We start from the raw sequence: 19,739 nt of genomic DNA, 5'->3' as shown, positions 1-19,739 counted from the left end.
CTACAGTCTTGTTTATAGTACCCATGTGGCTAACATATTTTCCACATGTAACAAATCTTACATGGCATCCTCTCGATTCATGGTGGAAAAAATAGGAAGGTTAACCTCCAAGTGGCATAAATTTTGCATATAGACTTTGCTTGATGTTTTTATTTCACCTTTAGAAAGGTATTTGAGTTTAGAACAATGTTAGGAGGTCTAGCACAAACGATATTTTTTAAACCTAAAAAATCTTTGTTTAATGCCTCTATAAGGTTTCAAACTCTAATTCAGTAAACCACGACCCACCAATAAAAGCGGGCTTGTAAGCTAATTCCTCCAATTTTTCCACTCTAAAAGAATAAAGATAGACAAAAAATAATATAATGATCTAATTTGGATGAGACTTTGAGTTATAGGACACCTTGATGGTGAATAAATTGTGCAAACAACCACAAAGACATAAGGTTCATTGGTTAAGTTTATCTTGAACATTTTGCTACTATGTGCCTGTTTGGAGTTGTTTCCTCAGAGATCTCTCTCTGATTTTGAGTGTCATCTTTGGTGCACCAACTCTAATGTCTCTCCCTCAGTTGTGAAGGCATGAAAATAGGTCTACTTGAGCTTCTTTGAACTTCACACTAGGATGCTCTTGGCTTTTTCCTTCTGCATTGCTTTAGGTACCCTTTCTTTACTCTCTCACTATCAGTTTATTTTCCCATTCCCAGTTGTCAAGCCTAGGGCCTAAACATGCTCCTAGTTATCTCTCTTATCACCTAATTATTAGCCTTTTTTAGGGAGAATTGTGTTGGAAATAATACTGAGAGGGGGGGGTGAATCAGTATTATCACATTAATAAAACTTTTTCATTTCCATAATCAGATTCATATATGCTACTTCCACAACTTCTTATGATTAAGTTAATTGATCTTCAATGAGTGCATTAGAACATTATCAACCATATTATCAGTTAACAGATGCAGTAACATAGAGTAGATCATCACACATAAGGCACACACATGAACACCATGATATAAGGTGGAAACCCAATGCAGGAGAAAACCACCTGCTGCAAGTCATCTCAATCTTCTTCCTAATAAGAAAATCCTTTTACAATATTTTGTACTGGTGCAGTCTTATACCAGTACGGGAGCTACAACCCCCTTTGGTCTTGTACTAGCCGACCCATTTACTAGTACGCAGGCTACTACCTGCTACAATGCTCCAAAGATTTCCTTTAGCTCTTGTACTAGCTTAGATACTAGTACGTAGGTGCTGACCTACAATCTTCTCTCCTCCAGGTACCATGTTTCATCAATTTTCAGACTGGATACACTGAAGCACAACACATAATCTGAAAGGCCACATTTCATCCAATTTTCATACTGGACCCAGTAACAACATTGAAGCTCATAATCAAACCACCTTCTGAATCACCCAATCACTAGATCAATACATATACAATGAGAGTTATCAACCAGATCTAGTCCACCAGATCATATAAGGATAAGTCATTATGAACCTGATCCATTCATCTATCAATACTGAAGCTAATCATAATCATTCACTCAATCACTGCTGTTATCAGAACATAATATCAAAAACCAGACATTACTTCAAAACCCAGAACACAACAATAAACAGGGGCAGCTAAATAGATTTCATGAGAAGTACGCAGCTTCACCCATATAACACCTGCGTAGAAGTACACACTGTTTCCAACTGCGTTCCTGCGTACCCACGCACTGTGCCTCACAGACTTCCTGCGTACCTGCGCTCTGTGTCCAATGAACTGCCTGCGCACTTCCGCACCTGCAGCGCTTCTGCGCCTGCGTATCTCCGCACTTTTCTTTCACTGTACTTGCGTACCTGCAGGTATAGATAATTTCAAGACTTCAAGAATAACCCAGACTGTCAGATTTGAACATGCGCCGAGGAGATATCAACCCATTAGTAGATCCGACTTGTAGTTCTCATGTTTCTCCTTGATTTAGATCTAGCTATCTCTCACAAACCCATCACTAGAATTTCAGATCTAGCTTCTCTTAAGATCTTCTTCTTTCACAAGTGTCTAGCCAAATGATCTCCTTTGCTTTATATAGGCAAGCTCTTCCTAAAATCATGGATCAATAGGGGCTCAATAATAATAATATAAAACAATACCATGGGCCAAAACCATAGAATCAAGAACGGCGGGCTAAATACCATGGGCCAAACATAAGAAACCCCACGTGAGCGCGCTTCTCTGCCTTGAAGTGAGTGAACTGGGGGTACGCACCTCATGAACGGGTGACCTGCGTGTATGTACGTAGTTTATCTAAGACATGCCTGCGTGTACACATCTTTTGTACAGTGTACCTGCGTACCCCTTATTTTCTTCAATATTTGAGAGCTGATCATCAATCTCTGCTACTGACCTGAAGTACTGTGATCTATCACCTGTATGGGTTGCCATCAAGGACAACACTTTAGCCATAATGCCAACAATCTCCCCCTTTGGACTTGATGGCAAAGCTTACTAAGAACTTGCCATTTGATTCCTTTGAAATGTCCTGCATCTATGTATTATGTCACATCATCTGTATGTATATAAGTGAGATGATCTTCTATGAGTGGGTTGCCATCAAGTACAACACATGCATCATAATGCCAACAATCTCCCCCTTTGGACTTGATGGCAACAACACCAAATCACTCTCCCCCTTTGACATCAAGGGCAAAGGGTTTTGCTCCCCCTAAGAACATGCTCCTCTTGACTATAAACCAGATCTGCTGAAGTCTCTGAATGAGCTCCCCCTTTGTATATGCCATGGTGCACCAATCTGATAATGCTCTTTCTGAGAACAAGCTGAAATGTCTGCTCTGCTATATAGTGTTGTTCATGCTCAAGCTCCCCCTGACTGTAAGCAAGGTCTGCAAAAAGATGTTCTACAAGAAGAACATGACTCTATATATCATAAATGACCTTCCTATCACCAAAAGACTCAATACATACATCCATCACCCAACCAAGTGGGGATACATCAGGAACTAAATACATTACATCTTCATCCCAGGCATAGTGGGGAAACCAACATAGGTCGTTGAAGAGATGACTACAATAGATAGAGGCATACTATTACATCATGAGTCGTGATATGGCATAGAGACCAATCACCTAAGATAAACATTAGCAACAACACTATATGATCTGCTCCATAACATCTTTTATCATAAGGAGAAACACCAAAGCCATCCAGATCTTCATTTGGGAATATCCATAATGCCAACAATGCATTAAAAACATATGCTCCCCCTAAACTGGTGCCATCTGTCAAATCTTATCAACAAGAAAAGTCAGCCATTAAATGCCTTAAGACAGATACGCAGTTTCTCATTATATGACCTGCGTGGCTCCGCACATCATCTTTCGCTCCTCTGCGTATCCCCGCACCTGACTTTCTGTGTTTCTGCGTATTCACGCAGACAGCCTTCTACTACAGTGCGTACACACACACCTGTGCCATCAATTGCGCCGCGTACCTCACGCATCCTTTGCTTCTATCGCGCCGCGTACTTCTATGTACCTCCGCAGGTTTTCCTTCTATCGCGTCGCATACCTCCGCACCAGGACCATTGCTGCGTTGTGTACCCTCGCATTTTCACTGTGTATCACCTGCGTACCTCTGATTAGAACCCAACAGTCCTCCTCTGTGCCACTGACAGTCAGATTCTCAGATCTGATCCTGTGCTCGAGAGATCATACTTCATAGATTCACTTCCAACTTCACTTTCCCTACTGCCTTTCTTCAAACAATCATATACGTGATTGTGCAGTATCCAACTCGCGTATATACGCGACTTCCCTTTATGGAGTTTGCATATGAGATTCAGGACACTGAAGTTTTGTACTTTCAGCTCCCTCTGATTCTGGCATGTCTGTACATTGTGCTGTGCCGCCTCTTTCTGACTGTACTTCCTTTTTCCTCCATATCTTCAAGCGTGATGATGCTTTCTTCTTTTGGTGTGATGTATGTGCTTTGTTCTTGCATTCCTTTGCTATATGTCCAAGCTTGTTACATGCATAACATCTTACATGTTTCATATTCCTTTTGTAGCAATCAGCAGCTTTGTGACCATACATATTGCAAGCAAAGCAATATCCATTAAAGTACCTTGAATGTGATGATCTTTCTGCATAATGGTCTTGAACCCTTCTTCTTCTACATCTAGCTGCAACATGTCCAAGATTATGACATACATAACATTCAACATTATTCATAGGAGGAGTAAAGGATTTTCTTTGATGAATCTTTTTCCTTAGTTGATGATGAGATTGATTTTTCATTTCTTCGTTGATCACTTTAGATTTCTCTTTAGAGTTCCTTGCCTCACCTTGTGAACTAGATTCACCTTCAACAGATTCATGGAAACCAAGACCAATCTTTATAGCAGGAGACCTTTGACTACTAAGAATATCATCCAAGACTTTAGAACTATCTTGAAATCGTAAAAGCTTATCCTTTTCTTCTAATTTACCTTTCAAGATATTTACCTCAACCTGAAGCTGTTCTTCCTTTTCAAGAGATTGCTTTTTCAAATCTTCTTCAGCTTTCCTTCCCTCCTCCATTTGTTCCCTTAGTTTGAGAATCTCCTTTTCTTGTTCTTCATTCAGATCCTGCTGCATTTGACGAATTCTGAATGCACATTCTAGCTGAGACTTTAAGCTGATGACTTCGTTGTCTTGTTTTTCAATTACTTGATGTAGATCTTCATTTTGCTTCTTTGATTCTTCAAGATCTCCTTTTAATGAGAGGATTGTAGCTTCAAGATTTTCATAGTAGCTGGATCTATCTTTGAGTTTCTTGATAGTTGTGCTTCTTTCGTTGACTTCTTTTCTTAATGATGTCACTTCATGTTGCAATTTTTGACATTGGTCTTCCTTGTCCTTGAGTAGTTTTCTTACCTTGTTTCCTTCTTCTAATTGGGCCTTTAGTTTGGTAGCTTCTTCTTTGAAATCACATTCCCTTTTGTTCAATAGATCCTGTTGGTCTCTAATTTTGTCTGTCAGCCTTCTAAATTCTGCCTCTATTAGATATCTTTCTTGTTCACCCATAAGAGCAAATTCAGTAGTTTCGCTATTACTTTCATCTCTTCCAAAAGGAAAGATAGCTGGAACATCAGAGGATAATATATTCATACCTGATAATGATTCTGAATCTGATTCTGAATCTAAAGAGCTTCTTATACCTAATCCCCAATCGATTCTCCCACTGTCATAGTTCTTCTGAGATGTCTTCTTCTTCTTATGAGCTTCCTTCTTAAGCTTCTTTCCCATAGTTCCACGAATCTCCTTCAAGCGATCAAGCTTCTACCAAAGGACCTGCTCTGATACCAATTGTTGGAAATAATACTGAGGGGGGGGTGAATCAGTATTATCACATTAATAAAACTTTTTCATTTCCATAATCAGATTCATATATGCTACTTCCACAACTTCTTATGATTAAGTTAATTGATCTTCAATGAGTGCATTAGAACATTATCAACCATATTATCAGTTAACAAATGCAGTAACATAGAGTAGATCATCACACATAAGGCACACACATGAACACCATGATATAAGGTGGAAACCCAATGCGGGAGAAAACCACCTGCTGCAAGTCATCTCAATCTTCTTCCTAATAAGAAAATCCTTTTACAATATTTTGTACTGGTGCAGTCTTATACCAGTACGGGAGCTACAACCCCCTTTGGTCTTGTACTAGCCGATCCATTTACTAGTACGCAGGCTACTACCTGCTACAATGCTCCAAAGATTTCCTTTAGCTCTTGTACTAGCTTAGATACTAGTACGTAGGTGCTGACCTACAATCTTCTCTCCTCCAGGTACCACGTTTCATCAATTTTCAGACTGGATACACTGAAGCACAACACATAATCTGAAAGGCCACATTTCATCCAATTTTCATACTGGACCCAGTAACAACATTGAAGCTCATAATCAAACCACCTTCTGAATCACCCAATCACTAGATCAATACATATACAATGAGAGTTATCAACCAGATCTAGTCCACTAGATCATATAAGGATAAGTCATTATGAACCTGATCCATTCATCTATCAATACTGAAGCTAATCATAATCATTCACTCAATCACTGCTGTTATCAGAACATAATATCAGAAACCAGACATTACTTCAAAACCCAAAACACAACAATAAACAGGGGCAGCTAAATAGATTTCATGAGAAGTACGCAGCTTCACCCATATAACACCTGCGTAGAAGTACGCACTGTTTCCAACTGCGTTCCTGCGTACACACGCACTGTGCCTCACAGACTTCCTGTGTACCTGCACTCTGTGTCCAATGAACTGCCTGCGCACTTCTGCACCTGCAGCGCTTCTGGGCCTGCGTATCTGCGCACCTGCAGCGCTTCTGCGCCTGCGTATCTCCGCACTTTTCTTTCACTGTACTTGCGTACCTGCAGGTATAGATAATTTCAAGACTTCAAGAATAACCCAGACTGTCAGATCTAAACATGCGCCGAGGAGATATCAACCCATTAGTAGATCTGACTTGTAGTTCTCATGTTTCTCCTTGATTTAGATCTAGCTATCTCTCACAAACCCATCACTAGAATTTCAGATCTAGCTTCTCTTAAGATCTTCTTCTTTCACAAGTGTCTAGCCAAATGATCTCCTTTGCTTTATATAGGCAAGCTCTTCCTAAAATCATGGATCAATAGGGGCTCAATAATAATAATATAAAACAATACCATGGGCCAAAACCATAGAATCAAGAACGGCGGGCTAAATACCACGGGCCAAACATAAGAAACCCCACGTGAGCGCGCTTCTCTGCCTTGAAGTGAGTGAACTGGGGGTACGCACCTCATGAACGGGTGACCTGCGTGTATGTACGCAGTTTATCTAAGACATGCCTGCGTGTACGCATCTTTTGTACGGTGTACCTACGTACCCCTTATTTTCTTCAATATTTGAGAGCTGATCATCAATCTCTGCTACTGACCTGAAGTACTGTGATCTATCACCTGTATGGGTTGCCATCAAGGACAACACTTTAGCCATAATGCCAACAATCTCCCCCTTTGGACTTGATGGCAAAGCTTACTAAGAACTTGCCATTTGATTCCTTTGAACTGTCCTGCATCTATGTATTATGTCACATCATCTGTATGTATATAAGTGAGATGATCTTCTATGAGTGGGTTGCCATCAAGTACAACACATGCATCATAATGCCAACAAATTGCATAGTTCCTAGTTATCTCTCTTATCATCTAATTATTAGCCTTTTCTAGGGAGAGTTGCATAGCTCTAAGTTTCACTTCCGTCCTCCTACTAGCATGATGCCTCACCAAAGAGCCTGATGTTGTAGGTGTATCATGTACTATGCAACAAGGGGTGGCTCAAGGGTTTTCCTCTAAGCGTAGTATTCGACTCAAAATTATCAATGGAAAACTTCAATTTTTATCTAGAGGATGTTGAATTATGCTAAGTAAGAAATTGCAAGGGAGAGGGGTTGCCTCTCATAGTTTGAGATCATTATGGACATTGTGGCATGGATCTCAAATATAAGAAACATGCAAGGAAGACAAAATCAATATCTTCAAACTATTGATTATATTGGCATTATGAATTTCACTATTGAGGAGAGTGTAGCTAGACAAAAAAAATTGTTGTTGATGGATGAGCTCCAACTCGAAGTGAAGGATCTGAACTGCATACTAGGGAAAATAGAAGCACCTGTGTGCGTCCCATTGATCTAAGAATTCTGAATCAATAGGGAAAGGAGTCAATATAGTTGGTTCTCAGATTCTACACCTTCTTCATGATTTTCTAGTTTCCTAGCAATTTTATTTTATATCTAGTATTTTAGTCTACTTAGGATATCTAACACCTAGCCATTCGTTTTTGGACAAATATATATATGTATATTTTGGCTTATACTCTATTTTCAAAATTTTGTTAGCAAAAAGATTAAATCATTGATGTTAATCTAGTTTTCCCTCGGCATGCCTATAAAAAATCTCAGAATGATAAATAAAATTTTAAACTTCACACACACACACACACTATATATATATATATAACCCGAATATCATTCTTATTATTATGATGAATCTACAACTTCCCCGTGTTTCTTACACTCTCTTCATTACTTGTTAATTTGTTAATCCCATGTCTGTTAATTGTCGAAGGCTTGTTATTTCAACTTAAGGTAGATGAGGATCTGTTGACTTTTTTTATTTTTTTCAATTGAGGGTCTATATTGATTCTCAAAGGAATATGCTCAGCATATGCTTAGTCTTAATGCTTATCAATGGCTATAGTGCATTATAGAGTTTGTTAGGTTGCATTGAATTTTAATGACAAAACTACAACTTCCCCGTGCTTCCTACACTCACTTCATTACTTGTTAATGCTTCCTATACTCACTTCATTATTTGTTAATTTGTTAATGCTATGTCTGCTAATTGACAAAGGCTTATTATTTCAACTTATGGTGGATGAAGATTTGTTGACCTTTTTTTTAATTGAGGGCCTATATTGATTCTCAAGGGAATATGCTCGGCATATGCTTAATCTTAATGCTTATGGATGTAGTATATTACGGAGCATATTCTTAATCTTAATGCTTATGGATGTAGTATATTATGGAGCATATGTTTAATCTTAATGCTTATGGATGTAGTATATTACAGAGGTTACATTGACTTTTAATAAATTTAAAAAATTAGATTTGTGCCCAGTGGCTCCTTTGCCCACCAATTTCCTATGGACTTGATATTATTCCAATTCTAATAAGTTCTTCCATAATAAATTCCTCATTATTATTTATAACATTCATTTATATATAAAGCAAATTCTATTTAGCAAAATGGTCCATTACTTTTAATAAATTTAAAAAATTAGATTTGTTCCAACAATTGTAGTGTATTACAGAGTTTGTTAGGTTGCATTACCTTTTAATAAATTTAAAAAAAAATATTCATGCCACGTGGCTCCCCATCCACCAATTTCCTAAAGATTTGAGATTATTCCAATTCTATAAGTTTATATATAAGCAAATTTTATATAGCAAAATGGTCCATTACAATTATTCCAATTATAATAAGTTCCTCATTATTATTTATAACATTCATTTATATATAAGCAAATTTTATCTAACAAAATGGTCAATTACTTAAAAAAAAAAAATTAGATTTGTGGATCTCACCCACCTTCCAATTCTAATAAGTTCTTCATTATTGTTTATAACATTCATTTATATATAAGCAAATTTTATCTAGCAAAATGGTTCATTACTTAAAAAAAAAAAAAAAAATTAGATTCTTGGATCGCACCCACCAATTTCCTAGAGATTTGAGATTATTCCAATTCTATAAGTTTATATATAAGCAAATTTTATATAGCAAAATGGTCCATTACAATTATTCCAATTATAATAAGTTCCTCATTATTATTTATACCATTCATTTATATATAAGCAAAGTTTATCTAGCAAAATTGTCCATTACAATTATTCCAATTATAATAAGTTCCTCATTATTATTTATAACATTCATTTATATATAAGCGAAATTTATCTAGCAAAATGGTCCATTACTTTTAATAAATTAAAAAAATTAGATTCGTGGATCTCACTCACCATCCAATTCTAATAAGTTTCTCATTATTATTTATAACATTCATTTTTATATAAACAAATTTTATCTAGCAAAATGGTCCATTACTTTTAATAAATTAAAAAAATTAGAATATTGGATCCCACCCACTATTTTCCTAGGGATTTGAGATTATTCCAACTCTAATAAGTTCCTTCATGATAAGTTCCTCATTATTATTTATAACATTCATTTACATCTAGACAAATTTGACCCATTTTATAATAAGATGTTTTTTTTTTTAAGTTAAAGTTAACCCATAACTTTTTTTAAATGGTTAATAAGGTGAATATATTAATAAAAGATTCTTGATGTTGCAATAATTTTTTTTGTTATATTTATAAAATCTTTGACTATATCAATCATATTAGTATTTTTAATATGATTAAATTTTTAATATGATTATATTAATACGATACATAAATAAAATAAAAAAATTATAAAAAAAAAATGTATAAATTCAGTACATCTCGTATTAAGTGATCAAATTGCAAGTGTAAATAATAAATAATGGTGAATATATGATTGTCATATAATGTGCTAAATTGTTAGTCACTTTATAAGATGTAAAATTGGAAAGCTGAGCTTTGCTTTGGTGAGACGAAAGCGATGTTAGATAAATTACATGCACGTAAAGCATTGAATGATATGATACAAATATTAAATATTTGAATGAGACGTAGGGTGGTTCCGATTCTAAAGGTGGGACCTCCACCAGAGGAATGTTGGTTGAGTGGTGAAGAAAGTGAATCTATGAGATGTGAATGTAAATTTATTTTTAAATATCAAACGAATACATGAAACTCCCTACCTAATAGAATGGGATATGTGAGTTCATGGTCAATGGTGATGTGCCCACGTGAAATGAATTTCATCAAAGGATTTAAAATATTATTTTTTCCACTTTATATATATTGGCAAATTAACTTATTAATTGGTGGAGTTGAGATATGTTTAGAAAATGATAAAATGATAATAAAAAAATCATTTACTCCCATACAATTTTAAGGGAAATGTTAGTTTTTTTGAGATAAGGCTCAAAGATTAAGCATTCCACGTCTTAACTCTAGTTAAATCATAAGTTATTGGTATATATGGTTTCTGGAAGGTTGGATATACTTTTAGTGTTATAGTGGCAACTAGAACATTTGACCCTACATCTAGTCAAATTTTTGGATATACTTTTGGTGTTATAGTGACAACTGAAATATTTGACCCTAGATTCAACAAGATTTTAAAAAAAAATGATTCAAAATTTACATTAAAAAAGCTTTGAAAATTACACCTATATAAAAAGCAGTTGTCTATAACGCGACTTTTTGAAAGCTTTTTTGGCGGGTTTTTTTGGTCGAAATCCGGCAGGAATTTATTGGAATCGCAAGTTTGATAGTTAGTTTCTGTACAATGAAAACGTCCAAGAGGTTTTCGAGGGTGCTGAATCCAAATATGCAGTTAAAAAACCATTTTAACTGCAACAAATCAAGATTTAACCTCAATTTCTTCCACCGGATTTCGTCACCGGAATCTCCAAAAAGTCGCATTATAGACAACTCCATATAAAAATAACAAAACTTAGCAATATTTTTTCAATAAAACTTAAAGACTTCTTTAACAAAAAGTTCATGTCATTTAACAAAAAGAATGTTACATATATATGTCATCAAAAATCATAATACTTTTTATCCTCAAACAAAATCAAAAGACCCTTAATTATGCAACCCATAAAATTACAAATCCATCTATTTGACTCCAGACCTCTGAAACGGGGCTAATTGTAATTTTTACAACCGGGACACAAATAATGTCTACATTTCTCAAAATCATAACTAAAAATAAGGCAATCTTAAAAAAAAAAAAACATTACATTAGACTCACCTAGAAAAAAGCATTACCTTTGTGTACCATCTAAAAAAAGTTTTTATAAGAGAATATAATGTCTACATTTCTCAAAATCATAACTAAAAATAAGGCTTTGATCTTAAAAAAAAATAAAATATTACATTAGACTTTCATCTAGAAAAAAAGCATTACCTTTGTGTACCATCTAAAAAAATATATTGCATTAGACTTTCATCTAGAAAAAAGCATTACCTTTGTGTACCATCTAAAAAAAAGTTTTCATAAGAGAATATAATGTCTACATTTCTCAAAATCATAACTAAAATTAAGGCTTTGATCTTAAAAAAAAAAATACTATATTAGACTTTCATCTAGAAAAAAAGCATTACCTTTGCGTACCATCTAAAAAAAAGTTTATATTACATTAGACTTTCATCTAGAAAAAAAACATTACCTTTGTGTACCATCTAAAAAAAAATTATAAGAGAATATAATGTCTACATTTCTCAAAATCATAACTAAAAATAAGGCTTTGATCTTTAAAAAAAAATATTACATTAGACTTTCATCTAGAAAAAAAGCATTACCTTTGTGTACCATCTAAAAAAAAGTTTATATTACATTAGACTCTCATCTAGAAAAAAGCATTACCTTCATGTACCATCTAAAAAAAAGTTTTTTTAAGAGAATATAATGTCTACATTTCTCCAAAACATAACTAAAAATAAGGCTTTGAAAAAAAAAAAAAAATTACATTAAACTTTCATCTAGAAAAAAAGCATTACCTTTGTGTACCATCTAAAAAAAAGTTTTTATAAGAGAATATTTGACCCTAGACCTGGTCAAATTTTAGATACATTTTTGGTGCTATAGTTGCATCTAGAATATTTGAACCATGACCTTGTCACAATTAGTTCAACAAATTGCCAATTCAACATGATTTTCAAAAAATCAAAATTTACATTAACAAAAAACCTTGGAAATTACACTTATATCAAAATAATAAAACTTATCAATGCCTTTTTAACAAAATTTAAAATGACTTATTTAACAAAGAGTTCATGTCATTTGACAAACAAATTTACATATCTATGTCATAAAAAATCATAATATTTTTTTATCCTCAAACAAAATAAAAAGACCCTTAATTATGCAAACCATAGAATTACAAATCCATCCAATTAGTTTAACATATTACCAATTCAACCTCATTAAAAAAAATCAAAATTTACATTAACAAAAAACCTTGAAAATTACACCTATATCAACATAACAAAACTTAGCAATACTTTTTCAACAGAACTTAAAAATCCTTCTTTAACAAAGATTTAATGTCATGTGACAAAAACAATTTTACATATATATGTCATCAAAAATCATAATATTTTTTATCCTCAAACAAAATTAAAAGACCCTTTAAAATAACAAATCCATCAATGAGAATCCACAACTCTAACATGGGGTTAATTTTAATTTTTACAAACCCAACCCAAATAATGTCTACTTTTCTCTAATTCATAACTAATAATAAGATTTTCATCTAAAAAAATATTACCTTTATGTACAATCTAAAAAAATGATGAAAGAACATTTGACCCTAAAACTTCAAAATCTTAGATATATTTTTGGTATTATAGTTACATTTAAAATATTTACTAATTCAACATGATTAAAAAAAATCAAAATTTACATTAAAAATCCTTAAAACTGAAACCTATATCAAAATAATAAAACTAAGAAATGATTTTTTAATAAAACTTAAAGACTCTGTAACAAAAAGCTCTTGCCATTTGACAAAAACAAATGAATATATATATCAACAAAATTAAAAAAAAAAAAACCTTAATTATATAAAACATTAAAAAAACCATAATTATACCATACATAGAATTACAAAACTCCACACCTCTTTTACACAGTTAATTATAATTTTTACAAACCCAATTCAAATAATATTTATTTTTCTCAAAATTCATAAATAACAATCACACTTTCCACACCACTAATAATATTTATTTTTCTCTAAACCACTAATAATATTTATTTTTCTCTAAATCATAAATAACAATCAGATTTTCTCAAAATCATAAATAACTAACGATCAGATTTTCTCAAAATCATAAATAACAATTATTACCTTAAACTTTCATAAAAGAATTATTATCTAAACTTTCATAAAATTATTACCCTTCCGTACCAACTCTAGAAAAAGCGTACCATCTCTAGAAAAAGCTTTTATGAGAGAACAATGTTAACTAACTTCATAGTCAAAATCTCCTTCCATAAAGTAAACACAATAATAATATTATTAAACCAAAATCATCGTTATCATTCCATGGTCACCCTATTCCCGTTAGAAACCACAGAAAAAAACACTCTCAAACCCATGTTAACCCACTAAACCCAAAACATTGAATTTTTCGACAAAGCAAATCACTTCAAACTCGGACTCTCAAACCCATGCGAACCCCACTAAACCCAAAATAATGAATTTTCCGACCAAGCCAATCACTTCATACTCATACCAATCTACTATTGTTGGGGAGTACTTTTTCCATGCTTTGAACTTACATTCAAAATATGTAGCTTTACTATAAAATATTCAAAAGATGTTTTCATGATATTTTTGCTTTTTAAAAATAAAGCTTTACTATAAAATATTCAAAATATTTATAGCTTTTTGAAAATAAAGCTTTACAAAATGACTTTTCGCCTATATCCTATGTGGTCCACAACTTTTAAATATGGATTCAATCTGTTTATATTAATTACCGCTAACTATTCCTCATTCTTTACTAGGTCATTTAATTATCTCATGTTACTATTTACACTAATAACATGTGAATACATACCATTCCTCATTCTTTACTAGGTCATTTAATTATCTCTTGTTATTATTTACACTAATAACATGTGAACACTTTAAATGTAGTTCATTTAATTATCTCTTGTTATTATTTACACTAATAACATGTGAACACTTTAAATGTAGTTGGACTAATATGCTAAAATGAATTTAAAACCAAATTATTAAACTCCTCATGAATCGAATTTCAACTGTGAATTTATAACATATTTTATTAAAGTTCTAACATTCAACTTGCAAAATGTGGCCCAGCTGGTTCAAGAAAGAGAATATGGACCGAGCACTATTTTCATCAATTTAAATTGTTCCATGGAATCATATTTTAATAACACTAGTATCAATATTTAAGATGTTAAACAATTCAAGTGGCTTCCACTGAACTTCCATGTCTAGCATTGAAGGATATGCCAACAATGTCCGCATTTCTGGCGTCTGGCGCCTGTTACAGGGCATGGGATTTGAACCTTTAACTTTAACTCTGCGCCAAACATACACATGTGATGCTGCTGGAACGTTCAAACAAAATCATGTGAACCATAAATACTCCAATGAAGAAAACAAAAAACACATTGAAATCTGAATCAAGTAAAAAAAACATTGAAATCTGGAATCAATTGTGTTGGATTTGCTTCAGTGATGCCAGTTACAGATGAAATGATTAAAAAAAGAAACTTATAAAGATTGTGTAAAGAAGCCAAGAACATCTGTAAAGCACAGATTTGGTAATGGAGCATTGTCAGATCTCTTTGCTGTACAACCTTAGCAGTCCCAAATAAGCCAGTGAATCTTCCCGAGCTGGGTAGCAAGACACAAAGCTCTCTCTTTCTCTGCTTTCAACAATCTATCCATTCTCTTCTTCGTTAGTTTGGGCTATAATACAGGCCAAATTTGAATTACAGGAACAAAAAAATAGCACAGATTACAAGATGGAGCAACGACATGTTGTTTCTGCTTATTCTGAAAACGAAGAAGAGGAAGGATAAGGAGAAGAAGCAGCGGTGGTGGTGGCAGTTGTGGCTGGGCTCTGCTTGAGAACAACTGTAGGGGTTTCCCTTATTGCGCGACTTCTGTGCTCCAGAATGAGCTGGTCCGCGAACCACTCCAGGCGCTCAGCATTGGTCTGTGAGAGGAGTCTCTTGCCGCCGAAGGGAATGGTCTCCAAGCTCTTCTGGTTCAGCATATCCTCCGATATTTTCAATAAATTCTTCACATTCCAGCTGCTCGGATCGTCCATTTCCGGGACGGTGTTGCTCGGGAGCCCCATTGCCTGTATAGATAGAACGATATCAGGAAAACGGATTTAAAATTGACGTGAATTTGAAAGAAAAGCTGTCGTTATGATGAATTTACCTGCACGCGGACATAATTCTGACGGTTGTCACCGAAGGCCATGCTGATAACATGATCGACTGTGTCAGAGACGCCGTCGAGGACGATTTTCATCATGGGCTTAGCCCACTGGAAGGATCCCCACCCTCTGACATGGCCGCGTTCGTAGGTACGATCGAACTGGCCCGTTCCAAGAGACAGCACGAGTAGATCGTCGACGCCGTTAACTAAGGGAAATTCTTGTTTATTGTGCAACACATGCGTTATGGCTGCGGCGGCAGGGTTGTTCATCACTAACCCACCGTCGACGGCAGTGCAAGCCGTTTGGCCGTCGACGGAAGTCATGGAGACGGGCTTGAAGAACCCCGGTGTGGCCGAAGTGGCACGGCAAACCTCCCACATTTTGAAATCGTAATTCTCGGTTTCCAAGGCGTCAGCACGGGAAAAGAGAAATGGCCCGGCACTGGAGAGGTCGTAGCAGGGGATCAGAACCGGCTTCAGCGTATCTTTTAAAGTCAGAGATTTGCCGTCGGCCCTGAGGAAGCAGGCCTTGAGCAGGCGTTCCAGGCTTTTGGTGGAGTAGGCCGGGGCCACGCCCCTGAGCTTGGCTAGAAACCCCGAGGGGCTAAAGATCTTCTTTCCCTTCTCCGCCAAGAGCGTCAATGTGTCCACAGCCTTGAACAGGGGGCGGCCGGTGCCGTCGTTGGAGAAAAGCATGCTTGTCAGAATTCCTCCCGTGCTGGTTCCCGCAGCCACGTCGAAATAGTCCGCGATTGTGGCGTCGGGGTTCCCAGACTTTCGCCGGAGGGCGTCTTCCAGGTGAGCCAGAGCCCTCGCGGCGATTATTCCTCTCATACCACCGCCGTCGATGCTCAGAATGCACACTTTGCCTCTTAGAGAGCCTCCTACGGCGGCCTTCTGGTTTCCTGGTGTCATTGGCTGGAGCGGACTTCCGACAAGCTCCTGTAACAGCTGCGGAATCCAGAGCTTGTGGTCGCCGTAGCCGAAGAGCCAATTGTTCTCCAGCTTTGAGAAGATTTCACATCGCAGCTTATCCGTGTCATAGCTGAGCCTGTTCATCTCCTCTGCTTCGACGCTCTGAGACATGGAAGCCATTGAATAAAAAGAAAAGAAATTCCTCCTTTTTATAACCTAAAAGATTCAAAGCTCCTCCCTTGCAAGTCCCGTGAATTTCAAAATTTGAATTTTATAGCTGTAATCCTTAAAGAGCCAAAACGTTGAGCTAATTAAAGAAGGCGCGGATCGCCTTTCTTCTCAGTCGACAACCGTGAAGAAATTTAACTGTTTCTTCTCCTTTAATGGCAACACCTTATCACAGACTTCTTTTGAACATATTCTTTATATTCAGCAGCTTTAGCTTAGCAGATCAGGGCAATGAAGTCTTGCTCGCAACCGGAGAGGCGATGCCTATGGTCACAGGACTGTTGCAGACTCCGGACAATAAAATCAGGTGTTCCGCCAGAAATGGCAGATGTCGTGCACTTTGCCTGCCGCTATACGACAGAGACTGGAAATAGAATTTTCGCCGTAAATACTTAAAGAAAGCGTCAGTCACTACACTAATGCTAGCAATAAGTAGAGGAAGAGCAGCTAAAAACGTCCAGCCAAGGATCCTGAAAATATAAAGCAGCTCTTGTTGCAATAGATTGACTCCTCTTTCACTGAAAATCTCAGTAACTTGGCAGCCTCAAAAATGTCATTCAAAGCGCAAAAAGAATGAAGATTGACAACAAGGACCAAAATTTCTGAGCGAGCAAAAAGAATGAAGATTCACAACAAGGACCAAAATTTCTTAGCGAACCTTTGAAAAAACTCCAACAACTGCCTTTCGGAGCTTCGAACCCTCAATATACAAGATCGGAAAACGAAACTTGCACTTAAATGTCCAATGCAACTGTAGGCCTCTCTTCTCTCCTAAATAAAGAGCTCTGCTATAAATTCCTTGGCCTCCAGGCACTTCAAAGGCTCAAAAATTGCATAAGAAGGCAAATGTTTTAGAACTTGAAGCTTAAAAGGCAAACGCAGAAAGAGCTTGGAATGGCTCAGATTCTTAAATGAGAAATGCTAAAAGGGCTTGCTCGTCAGCAAGCGCCGAGCCGAGTAGAAAACCACTAATTTTGGGAAAACAGTGAAGTGAAGTAAAGCGGGATGTAGAAGACCGGGGGCTTAAAGGATTATATAGAGGCAGGCAGATAGAAGGCGCCAAAAGTGTGTGGAATAATCAAATAGAGATGAACCGATACTCACGGTCCAAGATCCAGGCCACAGGAGACAGGCAGATCCGCAATGCAATGGCATGAAATCTACACGTAGCTGCTATGAAACCGTTCCGAAGCATCTTAAATTTTACGGCTCCATTAATTTACCAGAACAGACCCGACCCCGATACAGCTCAACATTAAAGCCGAAGGAGCTTCTTACCTCTCAGAGATTAAATTAAAGCGTCACCGGCGCCGGTTCCGCCACTGTGCTGCTAGGTATCTACGGCTCTACCACTCACCCTTGAATGCAGTCAAGTGCCGGTCACCCGCCGCACGAATCTCAGTCGGTCACCCAGGGTTAAAGCCATCAGGTTATTCTAACCCTAGGGTTGACCGACCACACGTGTCTAGTATCATCTGTCGTACCTGGAATCGATACTGAAGCTTGTCCCGGTCCGGTGAGGGGGTTAATTAAAAATATAAGATGTTGGGTCTAATTTTTAATGTTAGTATACCGGGATCGGTCGGCCTTCGGGCGGGGAGCGTGCAGATCCCTGCGCCGCACGACGTGGCCCGGGTAATTCACCGCAATCCCCCGCGTTCGTACATTTGACCATGCCATGGAAATACTAACCCTCTCTCGAGTGGACTTCTAACTCTGGTTAAGGAGATGGTAGATACTTGGTAAAAGTTATCTAATTTTTCTTTTTTATTTAAATAAAAATTTCCTTAAATAATTTTCAGCATAGTCTTCCCACGTTATCCACATGGAAGAAATTAATTGTGTGAAGGTAACCCTTCCCAAAATATTCGTTTTATAAGGGGTATACCATTAGAAGGGGTTATTTTTATTGATTTTTTTTTTTAATTATGAAAATTGATAATTTATTACCATGGTTTAGATTGAGGGGGTTTGGAGTATGTTTTGAAATTGTTTTTGCTTGGTTAAGAGCGTTTTTCTCAAATGTAAGGAAATAGGTTAACCTCAAATGTAAGGAAACAGGTTAACGGCCTAAGACCGAGAGGCATCTGGCATGAGTGAAGGCTTGCCCTCTTATGGACCACGAGCCGGTTATTCCAGTGGGTGTGGTTTTCCTTGAATAACAATGATGAGTCAACCTACATGCGCAGATAGCAACCAAAGATGATTGTCGTCATGTTGATTTGACAATTGAGTTATGATAAGTTTTCAACCTAGAGGCATCTGGAATGAGAGAAAGCTTGCCCCCTTACAGACCACGAGTGAGTTATTTCAGGTGGCATGGTTTTCCTTGAATAACAGTAATGAGTCAATCGGCATTCACGAATAACAGCGAAAGATAATTGTCTTCACAACTGGTTTCACAACTAAATTATGATAAATTTCTCTATCCTATAAAAAAATAGTTTTAATTTTTTTTAATCAGAATTAAATAAATAAGTATTATTTTTATTATTATATCTTTTAATTTATTAAAATTAATAATTTATTGGAGTGATTTTGACTAATGATCTCTTTTATTCCCTTCTCCATCAATCCCTCTCATATCCATTAGGACCATTTGGAGGTGAGCCTCCAGTGTCAAATTTATGTCCACGTGTACATACAAAACAAAATAAGAATAAGGTGGGGTTGAGCAGTGAGAGGCCTCCTATACCAACCCTTGCGTACATCACATGAATGATTGGATTTTCTACCTAACTTTATGAGGAGCCCATGATGCACTGGCCACAACTGTAGTCATGTATTTTAATGAAGCATAGGGTATGGTAAGGTTATCAACAAATGCATTATAAATATCTTCGAAGTATATCTTAGTTTTTAAGTTTAAAAATGTTGTGATTG

General features: G+C 36.2%; 1 protein-coding gene across 1 annotated transcript; it reads right to left on the bottom strand.

The window, feature by feature from the left end:
* Positions 1-14,960: 14,960 nt before the first annotated feature.
* On the bottom strand, positions 14,961-18,184 carry LOC149222801 (patatin-like protein 6). Its single transcript, XM_089385638.1, has 2 exons — positions 15,714-18,184; positions 14,961-15,630 (listed from the first exon to the last, which is right to left on the bottom strand). The coding sequence occupies exons 1-2, from the start codon at positions 16,806-16,808 to the stop codon at positions 15,316-15,318; spliced, it is 1,410 nt and encodes a 469-aa protein (XP_089241764.1). The 5' UTR covers positions 16,809-18,184; the 3' UTR covers positions 14,961-15,315.
* Positions 18,185-19,739: the final 1,555 nt, after the last annotated feature.

Source organism: Pinus tabuliformis, chromosome Q (assembly GCF_031772625.1).
Source record: "Pinus tabuliformis cultivar Carrire ecotype Pingquan chromosome Q, CPIR1, whole genome shotgun sequence".
NCBI lineage: Eukaryota > Viridiplantae > Streptophyta > Pinopsida > Pinales > Pinaceae > Pinus > Pinus tabuliformis.
This window is presented reverse-complemented; position numbering and strand designations above follow the sequence as displayed.

Coding starts and splice junctions, on each gene's coding strand:
- LOC149222801 (XM_089385638.1), bottom strand. CDS start 16,808: ATGGCTTCCATGTCTCAGAGCGTCGAAGCAGAGGAGATGAACAGGCTC. Junction 15,631..15,713: donor AGAATTATGTCCGCGTGCAG/GTAAATTCATCA, acceptor CTATCTATACAG/GCAATGGGGCTCCCGAGCAA.